This window comes from Gavialis gangeticus, unplaced genomic scaffold (genome assembly GCF_001723915.1).
Source record: "Gavialis gangeticus isolate Ggan-Ray unplaced genomic scaffold, GavGan_comp1, whole genome shotgun sequence".
Classification (NCBI taxonomy): Eukaryota; Metazoa; Chordata; order Crocodylia; family Gavialidae; genus Gavialis; species Gavialis gangeticus.
This window is the reverse complement of record NW_017729027.1, coordinates 17553752-17578496: the sequence shown is the minus strand read 5'-3', so window position 1 is coordinate 17578496 and position 24745 is coordinate 17553752. Positions and strand designations below refer to the sequence as shown.

Here is a 24745-nt window from a genome sequence, read left to right as displayed (position 1 = left end):
CTCTAAATTGTGCATTGGGCTTTCCTGAGTGTTTGTCTTCTTTTGATTCCTAAATTGCTTGACTATACCAGTTCTGTCCCTTCACTTGTTTTCTAGTCTTTAATAAATTAATGATTTGTCTACCCTGATTCTGTAAGAAATGATCCTGAAGTCAGGTAATCTTCCATTTTGAGAGGAAGGAAAGTCTGAAAGTAAGGGTGTTTTCCAGGTTAAAGCACTGGAGTGTGACTGGAAATTTGGGATCATTTTCTGCTCTGCCACAGACAACCTGCATGGCATCAGGTAGCTCAGTTTTATTCCTCTGTCCCCATCTAACAGGGTGTGACGGGCTGGCTGGCAGTGACCCGGCCCAGGGGTTTTGAAGGGGTAAAAGATGATTGGAGGACTTGGGATTCCCTTTCCACACCAATCAGGCCCCAAAGACTCACCCTGATTGGCCCCTTGGGTCACCTGGAGGGGGATAAAAGGGGCAGCATGGGCTGACTCAGGAGATACCAGTGAGGGACAACAAGGAAGAGGCTTCACAGAGCTGGCAAGAGCTGAACCAGTGGGGTAGGAGCAGTGCCCCAGAAGAGCCTGAAAGAGCAGGCAGCAGTGGGACCCTCAGCAGTGCATAGTGTGGCCAGCAGGAGAGGCTCCCCCCCCCACTCCAGGAAGGATCTGAGCAGCGACCTGAGAGGTTCCCAGCCCTGCTTCCAGCTCTTCCAGTCAGAGGCCAGGCAGCTCAATGTGAGGCTGGGGCTCTGGGAAGGTCAAGACCCCTAGCAGACTAGAGCAGTGTCACCAGCGGTGGCTGTGTGGCAGTGTTCCTGCCTAGTGTGTGGGAAATCTGAATTCAAGTCCCAGCTGAGGTGACTTGGGGTGAGTGAGCTAACAAGAAGTAAATCTTCTTGCAGTGGAAAAGGAACCATTGTGTTTTCCCTCCTTTCTCCTCCTCCAGGTACCAAGGTCCTATATTTCTTTGTCATTTGACATTTTGCATTTTGTGCCTTTTTTATATTTCACCAGCCGGTATTGTTTGTTCTGCTGTTTGTGTTTTATATTTTGTTAACCCTGTTTTTTTGTCAATGATTGTAAGTGTCTAACCTTTGAATCCTGCCCCTCAGGGCATTGTAGTGTTCACTATACCCTCTGATTTATGCCTGTTATGTTCCCAGTATTAAAAGGTATATGGTTAAGTCCCCATTATTGGTCTGGCTCTGCTCTGTAGGGGGAGGAGAGTCCCTACACCTCCCACAGTGCTTGTGCACCTGCTTGGATCCCTTCAATTGGAGAGGGGGTACCTCTTGGAGTACTGCCTGGATTACATGGGGATATAATAATACTTCCTTTCTCCTACCTAGGGGTGACGTGTAGTGGGTGCACACCCCCCCCACCCTGGGCATAGCAATGCACCCCCTACAAAAAGGCTGCTCGTGGGCGGTCACCACTAGCCACCCTGCCACTGGCACCACCAGTGGCATCTGCAGACAGTCCACAATCCCCGCTGGCCACTGCCAATGCTGCTGGCGGCATCTGCAGATAGTTGCTGCCCCCCCCACTGACAGCACTGGCGTCATATGCGGAAGCTCCCCCACTTACTGCCACAGAGGGCACATGTCATTTATGCTCCTCAGAGAGCCAAATCAGCCCAGTAGCTGAAGATGTTGGGGGGAGGGAGGGAAGGGTTGCTTGGCATGCCATGCAACCCAGTTATGCTACCTGGGGCTGTGCCCACTTGCAGGGGCATGGGAATCCATGGGTGGGTGTGCGGGAGTCCACCCAAGGACTCTTGTGCCTCCCATGAGCACAGGTGCAGCCCCAGGGAGCACAACGAGACTGCAGGGGATGAGATGGGCAAGCTGCCTGCAGCGGACAGATGCCTGTTGCAGACAATGATGGGGGAGGAAAGAAGGAGGCATGCTCTCCTGTGCCTGGCAGCCAATCAGAGGTGGCCTGGCCACTTGGCTGCACTTGGCTGCACTCAGCAGTCTCTGGCAGTCTGGGGAGCCCACTGGGAGGTATGCAGGAATGCCACCAACCTGTGGCCTCAGCCAGTGCAGCCAGCCTGCTTGCCCACCCCCACTCCACCCAAGGGCAAATGTATGTTCTGTTCACTCCTGAACAAACCTACACCATTTACAGAACCACACAAGTTTGATCAATTCTACCTCGGGCTTTTTGAACCTCTGTACTTAGCATAAGGTGCCACCCTGCTCTGCCTCCTGCAGTCTATCTTAGACAAGAGAACTAGTGCTCATACATCTCAGCTCATAGGCTTGCCAATTGTAGGATAAAATTACAGTGAGTTCATATCTGAAGTCCTTACTGGGGCAAAAGTCCTATTGATGTCACTGAGAGATTTATCTAAAAGAGACAACTTGGTCACAAGTTGGATTGTTGTCACTTGAGTGTGACTTTGTGAAGCTTTAAATATATTTTGTATTGATAGGGGAATGGGGTTTATGGAGATTGTAAAACTTTCTGCTGGCAGTGAAATTGGCTGCTTTTCATTTCTGAATATCATAAAACTCTATTACGTTTTGAATATTTTGCCTTTTTCATATTCCAGAAAACAGTGTGCACGCCATTGTTGTCAGAATTGTCCTCAAAGTAGAATTTGTTTTCAGTGTACAACTGAAATGTTGTAAAAAGGGCTTCTTTATCATTGAAGAATAAATGTATCATGCTTTCCCATAAGGTTTTCTTTCCTAATAATAATAATAATTCTGAAGAAGTCTGCTTGCACTGAGGTTTAGTGTATCAGCTACATTACAATACAGTATTGCTATCTCAGTGGAATTCTGGCTCATCATAAACAGAGGATGCTGGAGTAGAAGAGCAGTGAAATGGTTAGTAAAAACTGCTTTCAGCATGAGAGGAAAATTGTTAATGTTTATATGCTACATCTCTAGTTCTTTAGAACAGTGGTTTTCAACCTTTTTAGACTCGAGGCACCCCTCATTAGATTCAAAGCACCTCTCAGATAATTTAAGCTATTAGCCTACACTGATTTTTTGACTATAGAAAAATAATAGAGCAAAAAATGCATAAAGACCGCAACATATCAGAATATTTTGGACACTATGGATTTGTACTGGACATCTCTGGGTTTATCTTGTGAATCATGCATAGGTATTTGGACACCTAACACTGCTAATATTACATGGCAACTTGCAGCGCCCTTAAAAGGATTTCATGTCACCCAGGGTGCTACAGCACCCTAGTTGAGAATCACTGCTCCTGAATAATAGTATTGAATGCACAGGCCAATTGAATCACAACTTTTCAAGAGTATGTCTATATTCTACATAGTCCAAAATATTTTTGTTCCCTTTGTTTATGACTCTATCAATAATAAAAAGGTATATTCCCTCACTGTAAACTACCTGCTAAGGTTACATTTTTTAACAGTTTCTCAAGGGAGGTTTCTGTGGCCCAGCCCCTGTTTCCTTCTGCCTGTCAAGGGTGCATCTACACATGCTTCCCAAAGTGCAGTTGCTACTGTGCCAGCATTTAGTATTTGCTTTAGGACATACTAAATGATAGCACAGTAACAGTCGCTACGGTGCCATCCTGGCAGCACGCAGTTATTTTTAGCAGCTATGTTGCCATAGCAACACACTATAGTGAGGTAGCTTGTCACTATGGCTTCAGAGTGTCGGCATCATGGTTTGTGCCCACCACTTCTACGGCGCTGTAGCTCATTGCTACAGTGCCTTAGCATCACGTGTAGAAGCACCCACGGAGGCTGCAGTCCCTTTCATATCCAAGGGGAACTGACTGAGTTTCACCCACCCTTATAGCTCAGCATTAATAGCAATACATATTTATGCAGAGTGCTATATCACCTGACATCAGGAAGAGTCCATAAGGAAATACTGCATCCCTATACAGTGTCTTAGAGTCTGGCCCTTTGTTCCAGCTTGTCATGCTACAATGTAACTTACAAATGTTCACAGAATGTTATTAAGGGAATGCTGAGGTTATGGATACTATTAACAAAGTACCATAAGACAAGAATCTAAAATGCTACACATCTTTGGTTTCAAAAGATCTGCTCATGTGCAGTGAGTAACTGATGACTGTAGCCCGTGGATGGTTTGTACAAAATAAGTGGTAGAAAATAGAGGCCAGATCCTATTTCACGATTTAGGCACCTAAATGTGACTTTATTCCATGCTGCTGAGGTCCCTAAAAAACCCTTAATAAAAAATGTATTACAATAAAGAACTAAACCAATTATGGAAACAGTGAGACATATTCTGCATCTTGGTCTTAACCTTATGCAGCAACAGAAACATTATCAAAGGGAAGTGATTTTTTGGACTGCAGAGAGATCTCAGCTATTGATGGTCTTTGCGCAGAATTACCTAAAGCTGGTTTGGACTGGATAAGTGTTCTAATTTGGATACCAAGATATAGCCCAAATGTATTCACGGTCTTCTCATCAGGAGAACTGGTTGTAATTTCTTCTTTATCATAATTTTTGGTGCGTATGACATAGGGGGTTGTTTTTGTTTTTCAAAAAATAAGTTCTAAAATTAAAGGTGCAACATGCCAAAGCTTTGTAACAGAAAAATCATTGAAATCCATGTAATAATATTTGACCAAAATGTAATCAAATGTGTTAAAAACTTTTTCTCATAATGTAACCTTTTTTGGAGGGGGTGGCTTATACACAAACACATCTGATTAATTGGAAAATATGTTAATTCTATTACTTTTTATTCTACTGCCATTTAGAAGTTTGTAAGTCTAAAAGTATCTAATTCTATCAAAAATTATAAAAAAAATATAATTTAATCCACCTTCATTAAATGCTACCATTTATTAAATGTATGATCAATGCATATATTGATCTGCATACTCAACATTAACATTTTCAATGTTGTTTTCTTTTCCAGTTTTCTCCTTGTATTTGGTTGCTTGATTTTGTCAGTGTTTTCTACCATCCCTGAGCACACAAAACTTGCATCTCGTTGCCTCTTCATTCTGGTAAGTGAAACTTATGGATACCACACTATTTCACAGAAACTTTAAGTATGATTAACCATATCTCATCCTAAAGGTGGTAATAGGCTTATGTATGCTTTGAAAGAATACTAAAAGTTTTCTCTAAAACGGTGGAAGAAATAAGCCAGTCTGAGGGGGAACAATAGAGGATTCTTATTTCCTTTGAGATGTAATTCCCATAAGAAGGTACTAATACAGCACATGATTTTGTTTTTGTGCTCTTGAGAATTGCTGTGCTTCATTGCTAATAGCTCTTCTGCAGCTTCGCAGTGAAAGATCTGCTGTTGCCATCTGAAGTCAGTAGGCAGTAAGAGGCATTTCACAGTAGTATCTGAGATACAACTATTTTTTCTCATACTTAAAATAGGAAATGATTTTGGTATCTTAGATACCAATGCGTTTTAGCACTTGGTTGATGCTGACTTTTTAATGGCAGTTGCTGTAGTATGGCATAGTAGTTACATGATCCCTCACAATTTAGGTGTTTTTGTTATATTTATTTCAATATTTTCTTTTTCTTGAAGTTTTGGCATAGCGGGTTAAATCCTTAAAAGTACTTAATATGTTTGTTTCATATAAACACATCTTTATTCATATGTTTCTTGATGTGTTATTTAGTTCTGTAAATGGTGGCCTGGGGAGGTGCAAAGATAGACATTAAAAAGCCAACAATCACTATGTTTCCATGGTTATTTTCTATTTCAAGTATATAGACAAACTACAGCATGTTAGACAGGCGCCACTGTGGCGCAGCTGTTGACAAACACTGACATTTTAATGGCAATCACTGTTATGTGCTCAAAATTTTTTCTTATTAGAATAAATTAGAATAACTATTGAAGGAGAGGGCAGGCACATCAATGTGATTTCTTAAGCAGTAACTATGGTTAACTTCATATAGCCTAAAAAAATGAGTTCATGTAGTTCCGAATTCAAATCAAATTATTTGCAAATTTAAGCAACACTTTACAATTGAAAGTTTGTTTTAATATCCTGTTAATATAATGGTTACAATGGTTATACTACTATTCTTAAAATATTATGGTATATGCAACAGTATAGGGCTTTTTAATAGTAAAAAAACCCAATTCAAATACAAGACATTTCAGTTCTGTGTATCATGAACATTTTCACTGTTTATTTTATATGAATAAGTTTTTTGTGTTGACATAAAATACGTATTTACCATGAGTCATGTTTATACTGCTGGTCTTTACAGTCAATGCTTGTCTTTGAGATAAGTACTGACAGTTCAGTCTTAATTGTAACTGTAAAACAGCTTTGCAGAACCCTTCATTTAAAGTCAGAGATTATTTCATTTTTGATGAGATGTGTTCTTAAATCTTAAATTCACAGGGCAGATTTTCAGATGATTGAGATTAGCAAAATTACATTGATTTTTCAAACACTGCATGCGATTGTCTAGCTCTGAGTGTTTGAGTGTTAGAGATGTAGGTGAATCGCTAATCCTTCAAATATCTGTAGTAATTGAAGTAGTTTCTGTCCAACATTTTTATACAAAGCTCTGATGTGTTCAGAGAACCTTTGACGGGAATACATTCCATGATGACGAATTTTACAGTTCCAGCTGCAATTCTTTAATGGAAAAACATAAACACACCACAGTATAAAGTTCCCAGACTGAACTGAAACGTAAACTGGTTCCTTCTTCTATGCTGTTGTACTGCATGTTCTCTTCTCTTCATTTGCTGAATCACTGGGTAATGTTTGCAGCTCTCTAAATGCAGACATTTACAACCGCATAATAATAAAAAACACAATTCTGCATTAATGTTGAGGCCATTGTTTGAGTTTGTAAACACTATGACTGTAATGTTTAGTACAATTTTCACAACCCTTTTACTTGCAGTGATTCACTGCAATTCTTAGAGATGTGCAACTTACACTATTAATCAGAGATAATTACATTAAAATATAAGAGATATTTAGAACTGTTTTACACTCAAGTTAGAGCACAGCTTTTTTTTTTAATGAAGCAAAGCAAAAGTACAGTGATCTATACAGAGGTCTGCTGGGATTCCATGAACAGACTGTTTCAAGGATTCCAGATGATACCTTGAAGAGCCATCCTAACTGGCCAATAGAAACCAACATAACATTCCTCACACTTACACCTGTGCTTTTGCCTGTGTTGGCACCTGTAGGTTTTTTACTTATTGTGCATAGCTGTAGTTTTAGAGCAAAGATAGAGAAAAAGGATACATGTGACTTCCACCCTGTGGAGCTATCTCCACCATTCTAATATTATAAAAGCCTAGGTCTGTCTGTCTGTCTGTCTGTCCATAACACTTTATTTGTGCTCTGATTGGCTGACAAACAGCCAATCAGAGCACAAAGAAGCATGCGGACAGAAGGCACCCCCCACCATGAAGGTAGGGACAAAGGAGATGGAGTGGAGGTAGCAAGGCTAGTGCAGCTGGCCTCACCCTCCCCACCCCACTCCCTGGAGGTGGTGGCAAAAGGGCGGACAGAAGGGGAAGGGGAAGCCTCACCTCCCCCCCTGCTGCCCTGCTCCCTGCAGGTAACATAGGCACCAGCGCAGGCCCAGGCGCAATGCAGCGTGGGGGGAGGCAACAGGTCCGGGTCCAACACAGGGTCAGGGGGGAGCAGGCCCAAGCAGGGGAAAAGCTGGCCTGCCACAGCAGGGGTGTGGAAGAATGGGCCCAGTCCAATGCGGCCACAGCAGCAGCTGGGGGAGGGAAGAAGTGGGCCTCCTCCCCCCACTTGAACCTGGGCCCACTCCTCCCCCGCCCCCCTCCCTTGCATCATCCCCAAGCCCACTCCTCCCATCCCCGAGTGGGCCCGATGAGGAGAAGAGGAGCCGGGTACGCTGTGGCATCAGCGGTAACAGTGGGGCGAGGGGAGGAGTGAGCCCAAGCCAACAGAAAAGCCAGCCTGCTGCAGCAGTGTGGGGGGAAGATAGCAGGCCCAGCCTGGCCTGGTCCAGCCCAACACAGCAGCTGCAGGGGAATGGAGGAGCGAACCTCCTCCCCACGTCAGGCCCGGGCCCACTCCTCCATCACCCCCGCTCCCCTACATTGGCCCCAAGCCTGCTCCTCCCGCCCTCCCACCACCACCGCTCAGTCAGGCCGGGCCCACTGCTCCTCCCTGCTCACCGCTGCGATGGCCCGGCTTCTCCCAACCCTCAGACCCAGTCCTCCCCCACATCGGGCCTGGACCTGCTCCTCCCTTCCCCCACCACTGTAGTGAGGAGGGGGGAGTGGGCCCAGACCCCAAGCAGCAGGAGGGAAGGGGGAGCAGGCCCAGATGGGGGCAGCCCAGGGCTCCTTCCCCACCTGCTCCTTCCCCCCCAATCCCATCATTCTTTACAGACAATTGGCTAGTTTCACTATAAAAGCCAGAGAAGTTGAAGGTGCTGCTATGCAAAGTCAGCTGGTATGCCTCAGTTTACAATTTAAGAAACAGGAACAGATCATATATCTTGATCACAAAATTCTAAATAATGTTTGCATAAAAATAATCTGTGTGGACAACCCAGTACAATCACTGTTCATTCAAAATCAGATTAGCTGAGAGCTTCTGAATATCTGCCCAGATTAACAGACAAGGTAGGAATCCAGGTAATATTCACCTACACAAGAGACTTGTCAGAGTTATGTTTGTACAGCATGTTTAAGATGTGAAATGCTTCAGAAATGGGCTAAAGATTATAGCGTCCACATTTTAATAATAATAAATTTTGATTGACATTAGAGAAAATTAATGGTTAATACTATTTTAAAAACATCTCCACTGACATCAAGCTTCCAAAAATGTCAAGTTCATTGAAAATCTAAAATGGACACATACCTCAAGGTTACAATTAATTCTCAGGACACAGTGGGCATGTCCAGATGAGTGCACACCTGCAGAGGCACACATTTTCCGTGGACAAACAGCAGCAGTATATATTTGTGTTGCTGCTTTTTGTCCCATGTCATGCCCCTGCACATGCACTCCAGCACATGGCAAATTGGCCCCAGGTTGGGTAGGAAAGGCTGGGGCCAGCACCTGTGCTGGCCCCAGCAGCCTTACCTGAGGTCCTGGGGGCCTTCTGGGGTAACAGCAGTGCCACACCAGCTGCTTGGAGCCTGGCTGGCAGCCAGAGAATAGCTCTAGCTGGCCAGGCTGTGTTTCTGGTGGCACACACTGCTACATTGTGTTCCACACTGTTTTTTTAGCAGCAGGTTTTTTTTATACCAGGATTTCCTGGTGTCAGAATAAACCACCATGCTGCAAATTAACAGTGTGGCGAATGGGTGCACATGCTCCACGTGTGGTTTGTGGCACCTCAAACAGCTTTAAGGCACCACAAGCCGCACATGTGTGCTCATTTGGACACATCCAATAAGGCTAAACAGAAGGAAGGAATCAGGTTCTCCGTATGCCTACAGTCATAGTCATTCCTTAATCTCCTCTCTACACACAGCATGTGGCGTTAGGATCTTAATACTGATATATCCCAGACTGACAGTAGAATAAAATCTACTCCAGCATCAAAAAAGCTACAAACTGTTTAAGAATCCAGCTAACGTAGCAAGAAAATAATCTCTGGTGTATTCGTGGTCTCCTACAAACACAACTACTGGCATAGTGTCAAATAATAAACAGTCGAGGAGTAAAACTCAGGCTGGGAAGACAAAATCAAATATTTTGGGGAAGATAGCCAAGAAAAAATACATCTGGCACTGAACCCTTTCTCTCATGACCTAACTTACAACTAGAGCCGCATGAATAACGGATTGTTTTTGTTTAGCATTAGCTCCCAGAAAATGAAAAAAATATATTAATTTCAGGTTAATCAAAAAAGTTGGCCAACTAAAAAGTGGGAAAACCCACATTTAATTTTTTATGAAATATATATTTTTTATTTATTTTATTTCTATAAAATATAATTACAAAATAAGTAGAATTTGGAAATATTTGGAAGAAACTGAGAGAAAACTTTTGAATTTAGTCAACAAAATCCCTAACTTTTCTAATTTTTCCTTTTTTTATTAAATAACAGTTTGGCAAAATTAATACGAATTTGTTAAATAAGTTGGTATTCCCAGATCTACAGTCTTCCTTACAAAATTAGAATGTTTCATATGAAAAAAAATATTTTTTTCCATCTTTTTTATTGAGATATATTTCAATTTGCTACCACCCTCTTCTGTATTGATACATTGACTGTGGTATTCATTCTCCATATGCCATTTATGTAGTGTTTGGCTTATAGGCTTCATCCAGCTCATATATTCCAGTAGCAACTAGAAGCCCAATTTAATTCATGACCCTTTAAAACTAGGTAATGCTATAGTCTCTTATCTGAAGAACATACAACCTAATTTATTCATGTGAAGTTTTCAGTAATGCTTAAAATGTTAAGCATAAAGCTAAAAATATCTTAGACATTTACACACTTCCAAAGACATGCATCATTCCAAATGGCAAAAGCCAAGAGGGCAGCAAAACCAGGGACCTAGCATTTGGGCTCAGACAAAACTGAAATTAGTTTTTTCTTAAGATCCCCTAGTAAAGATCCTGCACATGCTAACTGTTGAGGTAAATATGTCTTATGACTTTAGCACAGCTGAAATGGTAGCCAGAAACAGTTCATCTTTTAGCAATGATAATTTTAAAAATATTTTTAAATACAATGCTGGCCGTTTGAGCAATGTTTTATATAGCATATAACAAGCCTTATCCTGTATATTCCTTACACACTTAGAATTTCTGTTAGTTTAGTTGGAGTTGTGGTACAAGGAATGCTAGCTCAGACCTGTCTAGTATGTTCCCTGGAACACACTAGACCCTTACAAATCAAAGACCCTTACAATATGATCCTCTGGATTTTCTGGATGCCTCTATATGTCCTGAAGTGAGAAATTAATATTAATCTGTTTCTTCTGTCTATATTTTTCATTTTTTTGAAAGTGCATGCATTCATTTACCTTATACAGAATTAAATCCTAGTTTCCAAAATTAGACTCCTGTCTAGTAAGGGTTTATGTGTTTATGTAACTTTGTACTTATCAATAGTTCTAGAATTGTCAAAGGGATTACATGTGCTTAGATAATTGGAGGAGCAGGACCCAAGAAAAGAATTATGTACCCTAGTCATGCATTTTGAGGTCAGAAACAGCTCCACAAGAAGAAGGATAGATACCACATAGGGGCTGTATATAAAGCCATCTTCTGCTTAGTCTCTTTATACCAGTCCCAAAGTAAGGCCAAGTAAATGCTTGTAATATTTTGCCTTATGTTACTATATGCCAGTGGAGATTGTTTAGTATGTACACAAAATGTGAAAGCACAAAGAGGATGAGTATCAATTAAGAAGCATAACAGCACTAGCTGCCAACTATTTAGAGTGAACAGAGTGGAAAAAAAGGGACAAGGTATACATAAGATACCTCTAAGGGTTTATTGCCAGCTGAGAAGCACTGGATCATGAGTGTTTATGGATCAGTTCTCTAAATCAGGGCTGTCCAGCTTCTTAGCAGTCAGGTTTTGCATACTGCAGGGGTCACACCAGCAGGGGCCGCAGGCCAATGCTGAGGGGAGCTACATCAGCAGGGGCCACAGCCCACCCCCCTCTCACCTTCCCAGCTGCAAGCTCCCCCTACCACTGTACCGTATGGGTGGGCCAGCAGCCCCACTCCCCCTCACCTCCTTGACTGTCAGTTCCTGCCGTGCACTTGGGCTGCAGGTTCTGTTGAGCCACACTGCCCTGTGCAACAAGGGCAGGAGGTAAAAGACAGAGAAGGGAAGGGAAGTCTGGAGACCCTGGCAGCCAGAGCGATGAGAGGAACAACAGCCAGGGGGAGCCCAGGGGCCACAGATTAATCCACCTGCTCTAACTCACAAAGCACAAAGATATAGAGGTCTATCAGAGGTGGCCATGTCTATTTAGAAAATAAGACGAGTGGCTTTGTAAGCTTTCATCTGTCATGGGTATAAAGAAAACTTTATATTCATGGGAGATTTTAAAGGAAGGATGTGAATAAAGTGTACTCGAGTTTCTACAAATTATAAATGTTAATTTTCTAACAGAAAACATATAGCAAACACTTCCATATAACATTTTCATTTGCAAGCCAAAGATAGCACTTGATGCCCAAAAGCTTGTTCAACAGCTCCTCCAACTATATAGTTGGTCCAGGAAAAAATATCACAATAAATCGTTGCCACTCATACATTTCCTAGACCAGGGATAGGCAACGTTTTTTGGCCAGAGTGCTGAAAAACACCACAATGCCTACCTTGGAAGGTGCCAGAGTGCCGGCATGGCATAAAAACAATATGACAGCAAGGGGTACATGGCAGAATACCCTGCTTGTGCCCCTTGCCCCCCACCCAAAGCCCCTGCCCCACAGCCTGGGCTCTGTAGCTGCCAGCAGCTATCCCACCTCTGGGTAGCTGCTGGAGCCCAGGCTGCTCCCAGCAGGGCTTGCAGCATCCCAGCTGCCTGCTGGGAGCAGCCCAGGATCCCAGCTGGCAGCAGCTCCCCAGAGCTGGGGGCAGCTGCAGCCAGGAGGCTCCAAATACCTGCGCCAAGCTCCGGCATCAGCTCCACACTGGCGCATGCAGGTGTACCCCGGAGCTGGCAGTGGGGGAGGGGCCTGAGGCAACACAGCCCTGGTCTCTCCCCACTCCTGGAACACAGGTGATGAGCCCGGCGCAGCTGTTTGTAGCCAGCCCAGTAAGCAGCAGGCAGAGTGCAAACAGCTCCGCCGGGCTGCACAGCTCCAGCATCAGCTCTGTGCTGGTGGCGACTGCACGTTCACCTTGGGGTGGGCTGCACTGCCCTGCTGTCCACCCTGAGGTGCACGCAGCCAGCCCTGGCTCTGGGTGGCTGCTGCCAGCTGGGATCCCGGGCTGCTCCCAGCAGGCAGCTGGAACACTGCAAGCCCTGCTGGGAGCAGCCCGGGCTCTGTTGCTGGCAGCAGCTACCCAGAGCCGGGGCCGGCCGCAGCGTGCCAAGCAAAGTGGTCTCACGTGCCACGCTCAGCACGTATGCCAGGGGTTCCCAGACTTTGTCCTAGACCATCATAACTACAACAATACTCCAACCCTTGTACTAACTGAACTAAAAGTAGTGAATGTAAGCAGGTAAAAATGATCATGACTAGCACTGAACACAGAATGTGTGCTCTTAGAAAATGCTGATATTTCAAAATTCACTCCAAATCCAAATGAACAGTTCAAAATGTCTTACACAAGCAACATTTGGGATCAGGGGAAAGGAACTAGAAATATTGAAAGGACCACATCATAAGATGTTGTTTTGTTAAGGCAGAAAAAATTTGCACGTGTACAGACATTACATTTAGATGAACATAACTAGGGTTAAGCCAATCTGAACACCCATCTGTGCAGATGTCCAGGGGTTTTAAATAGGGCCTGAGTAGGTGAACTAATTTAGATCAGGCTGCTTGTACATGCCATAGGGGTTTACTTCAATTTAATTCTCCCTAAATTGAAGCAGTGGGTTTTTGAAAACAACGCTTCAGATTAAACCGAAGTAAACCCCCGTAGCATGTACACAAGAGTCAGGCCTGAACTTTACCTGCCTCTCCAGCAGCCAGGGGAGGGAGGGAACAAGCTGCCAGCAGGCTGAGTGGCCCCTGAGCTGAGGGGCGGGCGGGGGGCAGTGCTTCCCTCCACAGTGGCAGCAGCACCCCTGAGGTGGCAAGCGGCACCTGCCCACAGGCACCCAGTCTGAGCAGTCCCAGAGGGAACCGCAGCCATGGAGGCTGCCTGCACAGCCCCTGAGCTGCACGGGGCCTGGTGCTTCCCTCCACGGCTGTAAGGTAGCAAAGTCATTTAACACGCAATACGCCGCCGACAGCGTAAACAGCAGTGCTATTAACACACAATACGCTGCTGACAGTGTAAACAGCAATGCCATTAAAGCAGTGCAAAAGTGTATTTAAGCCACTTTAAAGGCCAATTTTGTGGCATGTACAAACCCACGAATAGGTTAACTCAATCCAGTGAACATCTGCATATGTTTGGAGCGCAGTTCCAGGGTTAAGAAAGCTCAGCTGCTCATCCTAGCCCCAGAGCTGCACTCTTCCTAAGATTAACCCTTAGAGGGCTATTTTTATCCCCTGATTTCTCCATCCCTGGACAGACAACCCCCACTTCCCCGTACTAAACCATCCCAAAAACCTGGCAGCACCCCGGTGGCAAATCTTCCCCAAATCCGGCAAAACCCCACTGCCCCCCTTGATCCCACCTGCCTATTCCCCTGTTACTTACACTGGGATCCCTACATGGCTCCTGGCACTGGCAAATGCCTGTACATGCCACTTTCAGTCTACAATCATGTAGTTTAAAATAAAGCATGTGATTGTAGACTGGGTGTGGCAAATGTTTGTGTGCACCCTTTGTTATAATGGGGTCAAATGTTTTATTTTGACAACAGAACAGAATAGTGATGACGATAAAATCAAAATGTAACATTCAGACAAAATTGAAACAAAAATATTGTGGTATACCGCAAATATAAAAATTCTTTGATATCACAGGAATTCAGGAACACTTTCTCCAAAAAGTAGGAGAGAATTCTAAGGCTACTAGCAGAGGATTCCCCAGGCAGACAAAGCTATCTTCAGTTTTTCTTCTGCAATAAATCTCTGGATTGTGTAAATTCAGGATTACTGGGGTTGTCACAATTCATTGGCTGTGGAACCAAATACCATCCATGAAATTATTTCCCTTGTTCCCACTAGATGAACAGTATGGCAAGGGAAAAGGCAGATATTGTAAAATGACAAAACATTCCTGGAGATAAAGAAACCACATGGAGTAGTATATGCATTTGGATAGTGCATCTTAGTGGTCTGCTAGACTTTCTATAATTTTATCACTAAAATGATTATACAACACATAGAGCTATTTTTTTTAACTGGGAACGCTATATTCTAGTCTGCCTCTGTTATCTAATCATTATACAAATGATGTCATCTCCCTAATCTTTGATTTGGTATTATTATTCAGATACAAAGAAAACAGTAGACAATCAGTAATGTCAGGGACCTAGCTGCTATTATTGGTCACTGCTTTGTTTCCCATCCCTTAGGGTGTAGATACGGGAACACATTTCAAAAGGGCAGCAGCTGGTACAGTTTAATTGTTATGTGTGAATGAGCTGAGAAATACAGCAAAACCCACTCGAGTTTTAACTCTTCTTCATCCAGGGTTAAAATTTCCCTTTTGAAAGGACTTTGAGCCTTTGTTGGCGTGTCCACATCCTAAGGGTGAAGGGACTGTCACACATTATTCAATAGGACTCCTGCCAGCAGGAGGGGATTTGTTGAGAACCTTGTCTGTCTTTGTCCAGAAGAAGGACAGGTCACAATATTAGGATTATAAAATAGTAATAATAAAGGGGGAGGAGGATTAGGTGGAAAAATCAGGATTCAGACTGGTTTGTAAATAATTCCTTGAGCTGAAGGCACCTGTCCCCATAAAAAAAAACAACCATAACCTTTCTACAGAACCAAACACTTTCCATTTCTCCTCCTTTGATTATAAAGTTACTAAAGAAAAAAAAAAGACAGCATTGTTCTCAAGAACAGCTGTTCTTTAGCTACCTGCCTTTCTTGGTCTTTCATTTGTTTAGACCCAGTCTAAATGGTAACAATTTACCACATGGAAGCTAGTTGGAATTGAGTCATAACTATAATATTAAAAGGAGCTGCTATTTTCCACAGCTGATGGATTGAATATATATGTAATATATTTATTCTGGTATACTGAATGCCAAAGCCAGAGTAGGAACTAATCTTGTGAATATGAAAAATTTAGAATGCCTCATTAAAGGGCAAATAGTTTGGATTTCAACAACGAACAGTATATGAAAGGCTAATCCAATACATGGATCTGACACAATATTGATATGTCAAAAAGAAGTTAGATAAAGTCCTTAAAGGGAGAGATGGACCACATGAGTGTAAAAAAAAAAAGGTAAATAAGTGAAGGGAAAATTTACAGGAAATAAAGTAATGAAGAAAACAAACCTGCCTAACAGGGCACTGATACAAGTGACATTTGTAGTGTGATTGCTAGCCTGAAAGTGTTCAACAGCTGTGACACATGTGCGTGCCTACAGAGCACTTTAAAAGTGGCCGATCATGTGACAACTTAACCCTGATCTAGTAAGGGATCTCATGAAGGTGCTCCAAAGCATGCTGTCTGCAGAAAAGGAGTGAGGAGAAGTGGTGGGGGAAGACAGCTGTAGGCTGGGGCTTGTTCAGCCTAAGCTAGAAGGGGGGCAATGGATCAGAGCCCCCAGCCTCACAGCCCACCTCCAGCCCCTTCCCCCTCCAACTCAGGCTGGGCAAACCCCAATCCACAGCTCTCTCTCCCACCCCTAGCCCCACACCATCACTTCCTGCAGACATCACCAGAGCTGTGGGGGTGGGGAAAGGCAGGGCTGGGGGAGAGAAGCTGCAGGCAGGCAGCTTCTCTACTGGATCAGCTCTGAAGTGGAGCCTATACCTCCTCCCCACCCAACCCAAGAGCAAACATTTGTTGGGTTGCGGGGGGAGGGTCACTTGAATTCTTAGCACTTTCTGTGAAGCACCATGAATCAGAGCAGGGAGCTGCAAGTCTGTCAGTGCCCACATGGTATGATGCCAGCAATTCAATGATGTGAAAGCTGTTGTGAGGATGGACAATGCCCAGTGACTGGAAAGTGCACAGAAACTGAAAGATTACTAACCACTTTGCACAGGTGTACAGACAAAGAGTGAAAATGCAACGGTGGATACAGGTAGGATGTGAGGTCTCAAGTGAAGGGGAAGCTGTTTTTATAAAATTGATGTGAAAAAGCTTTAAACCCAAACAAAAAAAGCCAACTAAAAGTATGCATAAATAGCCTGTGTTTGTCTTGTTTATGCACAAGTGCATAAGAGTCTATAATATAGCAACCCAAAGACTACAAATCTTTTGATTTCTATGTATGTGAAGTGCTTGACCTAGTTAAAAAGTACATGCTAAAGAGCACATCAGAGCAACAACAGACATAAATGTGCTAATGAACAATATAAAAATCTGATCATAGGAAATAAATATCTCCCAAATATATATGCATGAGTGTGCATCTCTGTGGGCATGTCTACATGAGATGTTTATGGCCGAGTAGACTAATTAGCTCTGCAGTAAACATTGCACATCTACATGTGTGCCCCTATTAAGCTGGAGTAAACTAATTAACTGCACAGTAAGATAGTACTTGTAAGTACAAGTACTATCCTGCTGTGGAGTTTTTTTACTCTGTAGTAGTGCATGTGTAGATGTTGCCCCAGCTGGCTGCAGAGCAGGAGCTGCCTACTGGTTATCCCTGCACTGGAGCACCCTTGTGCCCCAGCCATCCCTTCTGCAGCACGTTGTGCTGTGGGGAACAGCCCCTGGCTGGCAGGCTGACCCTTGGATCCCCCTGTCAGCTGGAGCTGCTCCAACCTGGCTCAACATGCTGCAGCAATAAGCTCTGGAGTTTATTGCTTTGCATGAATTACATATGTAGATGCACCTTGTGTGTGTGTCTGTGTGCAGAATTTTTTTTATGACACCCAACATATTCCATAAGTCTGGAAAAGGACATAGCATAAGAGTAGCATAACATCACAGCAGCTGGCCTCATTCAGAAAGTAAAAGCCCCACTTAATTCAAATCATTCCTTATTAGAGAAAAGTGGAGATGGAATGAGACATTTAATTAAGCCAAAGGAGTGGAACAAAAATATCATGAAGGGGCACTTCCATTTGCATGCAGGTAATGAAAAATGTTAGCTCAGATGACAGGAACTATTTTTTTCAGTAAATTAGATGTATTGCCAGGATTTTGGCAGATTAGATAAAGAAATTGCCAAAGCATGCTCTTTAAATTTACCAGTTGGCAGATACTGCTTTTTTAAAATTGCCTTTCTGAGTGTTTGGCATGAGATGGTATTTCAGTATATATACATTATCTCAGAAACTAGGAGGTCTTGCAAAAGTCAAGATGTACATAGTTACTGTGAGAGTTGAAGACAACACTACTAATAAAAATCAGGAATGACTGCAGAGTACCAGAAATATAAAGAAGAAACAAATTCACCAGGGAAAATGTCATTTTCAATAGAAATAAAATCATCTTATTAAGAGAGAGATCACCTTATTAGGAGAGCAATTACCCACAAAGCAAATTATATCTGATGATTCTAAGATACAAGCAATTCCAAACATGCAGGTACCTGACGATAAAAGACAGATTGTAGAATATGTTGAATTGTGTCAACTTTTTTATTCCTATTTGTGCACCTCATATATTTAGCCTAAGGTAACTCCTTCAGAAATAAACAAAATGGGTCTGGAAGCAGAAGCATGAAAGACATTTAAAAGATTTGAAGTATGTACTGACCTTGACACCAGTCCTACATTTCTTTTTGGATACAGCAAAACATTCTCCACAAATGTTTCAAAGAGAGGATTTGGGAGCTGTATTGCTACATCGAATGCGGCTGAATTTCTGCCTGTAACATGTAGCGTCAGACTTTTGACTGCATTAGAAAAAAAATGTGAACAAATCATAAAAGAAACTTTTACCCTGGCATGTGGCTGTATAGTTTCACAATTTTCAGTATCATCAGTTTCAAGATTGAAAAAAGACATAAGCTACTGATTTTCAAATACACAAGAGAAATAATTTGGAGATGCACCACCAAGGATACAGAGAATTACTTTGAAAATAAGAAAAAAAATGATGTCATCTTGGGCTTATGGACTTCATCTTGTCATTTCACACATGCTGTCAAGAGGATATGTTATGGTTGACAAATGAGTGATCTGGAAAAAGTAGTAAACGATATGGAAATTAACACAACTAACAATGAAACACTATACAGAAATATGAACTATATAGAAAAATCAGCTCTTTCCCACCTGCATACTCCCAGAGAGTTTTCACTGATTTCAGGAGTATTTGTAAAAGTCCAATACCTATCAAAATATTATGAAAGACCTAAAAGAGTTTAAATTTGCTGATATTTATATAATTCATATTTGTAAATTTGTATCTGTCTCTGTAGCAGTGCAGTCCAAGACCTAATATTGAGATATTTGTGGAAATGTATACTTTTGTATAAAGTTATATAAATTATATCAAGCAAGTCTGATGGCAATCAACTCCTACCAAAAATCATAAATGACAATTAGTTAATTCTTCTTCAGCTCCTTCACATTCCTGCAAACTGTCTAGCCCCATTCCTACTCCTCCCTTTCCATACTTCACTACTTCCACTGTTGCTCCTGACATTTTTCTATTCATCTGATAGCCCTGAGAGAGCTCCAGAGGTTCTTTACTGCCTGCCTAGGTTTGAAAATTTGGAGGGCAGTGAGAGCCAGATTTGGATTGGGAGCTTCCAGCTGGCTGAGAGCACACACTCTTCAGATGGATCTGCAGTCAAAGGGCTAAGCATACATCAAAAACAGTAAATTCTTGGACTCAGCTAAAACTTAGAAATGTCATCATGAATCATTTAGCCCTGGGTACCACTAAGAAAACAGATTAGCAAACTGTGGAGTGTATATAGTGAATAATTTACTAAAGCAGTTGGTCTAGGCCTTTGGTGACATTCATCCTTGTATGTAGCTCCTATGAAGATATACCTGCTTTATTCTCCACAGATGAGGATGGTTACAGGAGCCAGGGTTGGCTAGGTTAATTGAGGTATCTGATGCTCATTTTCAGGAAATCAGATACGGATTTTATACTTTCTTCATGATTTCTCTAACTCAAGTACAGTTCAAGGAACCATGATTTGGCTCTGAAAGACTAAATACTTAATATAAATACAATGTAGAATAATTATTATACTATTGGCAACAAAATGAAGCAAGTATGGTCTCTTTAATTTCATTAGGGAATGTCAGGATTATTGGCATTTATTTTCAAAGATCCATTTCTTGTGTGAAACATGATTTGGGGTACATGACTATCAGCTCTTTTGCTATTTGAATTAGTTATAACAGAAAGATTATAGAGATGGGATATTAAAAGTCCAATATAGAACTTATTCACAAAGATATGTGCAACTCCAACTGAGTTATATACCTCAGATTTAAGTGGTATATTTATAAAACTGCATCTGTGTGTTAGGTGAAATGATGTATGATGTCTCTCTCAGTAATGCATCTAATTACATAGAATCAAGATGCAAAATCTTAATCATAATTTTAACAAATAAACTGTTGTGAAAGAATCACATCTGTTATGCAACTGAAAAATGCCAAAAATGTACATAAATCTAGTGTTATGTTTATCCAGCATTGCACTGGAAGCTCGTTGAAAGTCTCTGCTCATGATTTATATTTCATTAATAAGGTCTATTCTAGATTATATTTTTCAGATTTATGACCGTACTTCTACAATTAAAAACCCAGTTGGACAGAATTCAAGCAGTAGCTCTAAAAGTACATTTGTGTGTGTGTGAGCATGAATGTGTGTTTGTGTATGTGTGTACATGTGTGTGTGTGCATTAGGTAGTTTGCTTCTGAAATCTTCCTTTTGCCACCAAAGTATAACGTTACTTTGAACAGTAAACTCAAGTGATACATTTAGTTGTGACCATTGATTTTAATCTGGAAATTGGCCGCTCTAGTACAATTACTAATATCATGCACCTAATGAATATTTGAAATAGATAAACTTATAATAACTTTTGTTTAAATAATTTATATCTAATATGGAGAGGAATGTTCTATAAATAGTATTCAATTTTAAATCAGTATGGAGAAACTTATCAAGTAAGTAACATTGGTAAGGACTGGAATGGAAAATTAGCCAATTTTCTCTCTGGTTAGAAGCAGTTCAAGACATGTATTGGACATGTATAGACATACTCCAGTAAGCAATAAAAAGTTATTATTTCATTCTAAAATCTCTTTGCACTTCTTCCAGTGGAGACTGTATCTTAGAGAATGAAATGTTGTTTACCAAGATTAGCTTTATGTCTCTAGCCTAAGAATATACAGTCTGAACAATCTGATTTTAACAGAAGTTGTTAGTGTCCCAAATTACAATATTATTTCAATACTTTATTAAAAATTCTGTAAGAACTGTTTAAAACTAATCCCTTGACCATGTATTTGCAAACATCAGTGATCCTCAAGTGTTGGTGGTGCCATCGTGTGGCAGATGCAGTCTTGCTGGAAGGTTGCTTCCTTCTGATTTGGGCTGCAGCTTCTTGTTCTTTGTTTTGATCCTCTTTACTTGTTTGGACACTTCTGCTTTCATAGTCTTACTAAACATAGTAGAAAAGCCTTAGGAGCTTGTCAGGACCCAAATATCAGCCACTGTTTTCCATTTGCTGGCTCAATACCTTCATGGGTGGGTCTTGGCAGAATCTTTAGCTTATTAATATACAATCAACTAATACAAATACAGTATTAAATTTTAAATATCAAATTCATGATCATATTTCTTTGTGGTACAGCTTCTTAAAGCATTTTAAATGTTAGGGCCTTAATTTTGCCTTTTACTGAGTTCATTTTCTGAGAAATCCCTTTTGTTCTATCTGGGTTAATAAGCACAGTTTCAAATGAACCAAGCACTCCTATTTCCTGTATTACAGTCTTCCAGCTTTTTAAACTTAAACAAGACTCCACTAGAGTCTTTAAAGTTAAGCAGTTCTCAAAGAAGACATTGACTAGCCTTGGAAATGTGGGCCTAAATTCTGTGCCACCTATAAGTTGACTGTCTCCTAAGTGTGATTCTGTTCTGCCCCACTTAAGTCTCTGATGAACAGTTAATGCAAATATGGAGTGAGCTGTCCTCCTCGCTGCTATTTTATGACTTAATCTTAAGGGTCAGATGATGGCATGTTACAAAAGTAGGTGCAATTAATGGTTTTGCAGGGAGCTGAATAAGATGAAATCCTTATGTCTCAATCCACTTAGATGCCTAATAATTGGAATAGAATATGTCCCATGTTCTTATTCTTTGCTAAGAAGGGTTACTTAAGCATTATCTAACAACTAAAAATGTTATAATCAATCTGTTTTTTGCATGAATAACCAATTATACTTGGGTTATTTGATTTCATATCAGTAAATAAAAAGCACCTTATTTACAAAGCAGTAGTATCAGATGTTGTATTAAATTTAGTTAAGGGGTGGGGTGAATGGAAATTAAATGATTGGTCAGACTATTCTGGTTTGAAATCATAATATATGTAACACATAAGCAATACCAATATTTAAGCAAGGCTTTAAATGCAACACTCATCTTCTAAGCAAGCCCTAGCAGTCAACAAGATATTCTTACATAAGCCTCTTGATAAATACAGTGATTTCAGCTGGGCAAGCATCCTTCACTGCTCCAGGGTTCAAGTAGGTGTTATCTTTTCTTTCCTGTCTGTCGCTCTCCTGCTCCCTCCCCACCCCAGTCTTTTTCATTCGGTTTGTATATACGGGGAGGGGGGGGGTAGATCTCTTATGTTCTGTATGTCATAAATTTCCACAAATCATTTTTCACAGTGATCATTCTTGTTAGACTTAGACTGCCATCTGTATCCTGCTGTCTTGGACTGTTACCACTTCCTCTTTTGACTTTTTTTTGCTGACGTGGGTTATACAGAGGTCACTCTAAACTGTGACCTGCTTGCTCTGCTTTTAGTTAGTTATGCCAAGGCACAAAAATGGCATTACTTATGTTAAGCATTTGGCTAAGCGGCTTTCAAGCCTACACGGGAAGTGATTACACTGAATGTTTCCATTTAAATGTAAAATATTTGCAAGTGAAAATTATAAAAGAAACATATAACTATATCCATTTCAGAAGAAGTCAGAAGTAACTAAACATTTACCAACTGTAACAGGAAGCTCCTGTTACTTTGAGAGAAACTGCAGCAGGTATGTTCACAGGCAGATACAGACAGCTGAATATGGGTTAGCTGCAAGAGAGTAGGCAGCCAGGGATCTATAGGGTTGCAAGTGCCTAATATGTAGCTAGCTGCAAAGCAGTACGATAGCAGGGCAGAGCCTCAAGTAGGCAGGTGGTGGGGAACAACTGCAGTTTAGCTAGAGAAACAACAGTAGGCTGTTCATGAAGCCGAGAAAACATACCTGTCACCCATCAGAAGACCTGACTAAAAGAAGAGGTGCTCAGGGGATATAAACCTGGGTTCCTGAAACAGGGAGAACAGTGTGTCCTTGAACTCTGAACAAAGGGGAGCTCCTGCCAGCTCATGCTGGAAAGAAGAAGATGCTGCAGGCCAGGACCCCAAGAGACTGAGAGAGCATGCCAGTGAGTGGGGAGGTGGTTCAGATAAGCTGGGGGACTGGCTTGTGGCTATATGGGGAGGTCATGGAGGGACACTCTGCGAAAGCACCCCAGCTTGGGGTTAGGGACCCTAAGAGCTGGTGTGGAGCAACAGAACCTTGCTAAAACCAGGAGCCCAGAAGCCTGGTTGAGTGTGGGCAGGTCTGGGAGGGCTAAGGCTGCAGGTAAGGAGCCTAAAGCCAGGAAGAGGCTGAAGCCAGATCAGCCTTTGGCTGAGACGCTAAAGCCTGGGAAAGGGGCTGAAACCCAAGAGAGGAGGAAGCTAAACTAGAGCCAGGGGCCCAGGAAAGCATGAGAGCCTTGCTAGGGGTAAGGCTTGGCAGGCTGAGTAAATTGGGTGACAGATTGGGCCAGAGAGCCCAGTGAATGAATCCAAACTAACCTGTATAAGGCACAGTAACCTGTTCTGTGGCTTAGGGGTCTGCAGGCAGAGCTAGGAAGTGGAAGTGTCTAAGTTCAAGGATGAGTGTGGGTCCCCTCTCTTTAGCAAGACACAGCAGCCCTTGTGGAGTTGAGAATTTTGGGGATTGGACTAAATGATCTCCTGAGCTCCCTTCCAACCTAATTTTCTATAATTCCATAAGTGTGGCTATGGGTGTGAGAGGAGGCCACAATTACTGTCCATAAGGTGACTTGTGCCCTGAGGCATGGATAGGGCCAAGAGGGCCACAATATAGGACCAGAGGGGCAAGATAGGTGCTAGCCAGACACAAGAGGTACTAACCAATTGAGTTGAACTAGGGCTTACTCTGGGACCATGGGGCAGCCTCCCTAAGTACTAAAGATCCATGCAGGTGTAGCAGGTGAGGTAGAAAAAGCAGGGTCCCCTGAGGAGCCAGAGTGGGGCAAGAGTACCTTGGCCACCAGGAGGCATCATGACTGCTCTCAGGGCTGGTCCTGCTATACCAACAATTATGCTTTCCTAAAGTTTTCAACAAGAGAAGTTTGATAGAAGGGGCGACCTGATTAGTGGAAGAGCTAAGACTTCAGAATTCCTATAAAACATCAGTTCTAATAAAACTATTCTTAGAATTCTCTGAGTAGGTTTAAAAGCGAGATTTTTTTTCTCTTTGAAAGACGAGAGAGTGGCAAGTGGCTTTCCTGAGAAACGTTAGTGGATCAATCATACCAATTGCTGCACGATCCTTCCCCGCTGGCCTTGACAGTGCAACCCTGCTCCATATATGTCCATTTGATAAACCAGAGTTTATGCATCACTTCTCTTTGCAGTTCTAGGGAGGAGGGTGCTTTTTGTATCCCATAAGGGAGCTGCCTGCATCTTAGGAAGATGCTCCTGGTGGTAGTTTGCCTTGTAAGCAAAGAGTTCTCAGAATTACAATCTGCAGTAGCTTCACTCATAATGCCAAATTAAAACCCATCATGCATTCCATGCAAAGCAAAAATCACAATTACT

General features: G+C 42.1%; 1 protein-coding gene across 1 annotated transcript in view; it reads left to right on the top strand.

The window, feature by feature from the left end:
* KCNQ5 (potassium voltage-gated channel subfamily Q member 5) overlaps positions 1-24745 on the top strand; it is an 849165-nt gene that overhangs the window by 577676 nt on the left and 246744 nt on the right. Inside the window, exon 2 of the mRNA XM_019520474.1 lies at positions 4887-4977. Coding sequence (XP_019376019.1) covers positions 4887-4977 — 91 coding nt within the window. The remainder of the gene's footprint in view (positions 1-4886; positions 4978-24745) is intronic.